This window comes from Calidris pugnax, unplaced genomic scaffold (genome assembly GCF_001431845.1).
Source record: "Calidris pugnax isolate Ruff unplaced genomic scaffold, ASM143184v1 scaffold1105, whole genome shotgun sequence".
In the NCBI taxonomy this organism is placed as follows: Eukaryota; Metazoa; Chordata; class Aves; order Charadriiformes; family Scolopacidae; genus Calidris; species Calidris pugnax.
Window position 1 is genome coordinate 36867 of NW_015091722.1, and position 366 is coordinate 37232.

At 73.0% G+C, this 366-nt stretch overlaps 1 protein-coding gene across 1 annotated transcript in view; it reads right to left on the reverse strand.

Annotated features, from left to right (window-relative positions):
* The window catches only part of ARMC5 (armadillo repeat containing 5), a 10864-nt gene that overhangs the window by 5913 nt on the left and 4585 nt on the right, over positions 1-366 (reverse strand). Inside the window, exon 5 of the mRNA XM_014961998.1 lies at positions 32-162. Within this exon, the coding sequence (XP_014817484.1) occupies positions 32-162 (131 nt within the window). The remainder of the gene's footprint in view (positions 1-31; positions 163-366) is intronic.

A 366-nucleotide genomic window follows, 5' to 3' on the forward strand; every position in this document is an offset into this window, starting at 1 on the left:
GGGGCTTCGGGGAGCCAGGGGTCCCCCTCGCCCACCCCCTGGGGCAGGGCCAGGGCCCCCATGGGGGGCAGGCGGCGTCGGGGGGGCGAGGGGCAGTGGAGAGGGGTGGTGGGGGGCGGCGGCGATGGCGGTGGGGAGACAGCTTCGGAGAGGAGCCAGGACCTGGGGGAGGGAGAAAATGGGGGACGACGACACTGAGACGTTTGGGTGGGGTGGGGGGGGGACAAGGACAGCCCTGGACCCCCCCAGGGTGTCACTAAGGGACAGAATGGACCCTGCCCCCATACCGGCTCTAAGGGCTGGAGACCCCCCCTGTGCCCCCCTTCTGCTGCTGAGGGGGATCTCGGGGCTGCCTCTCCCCCCCCC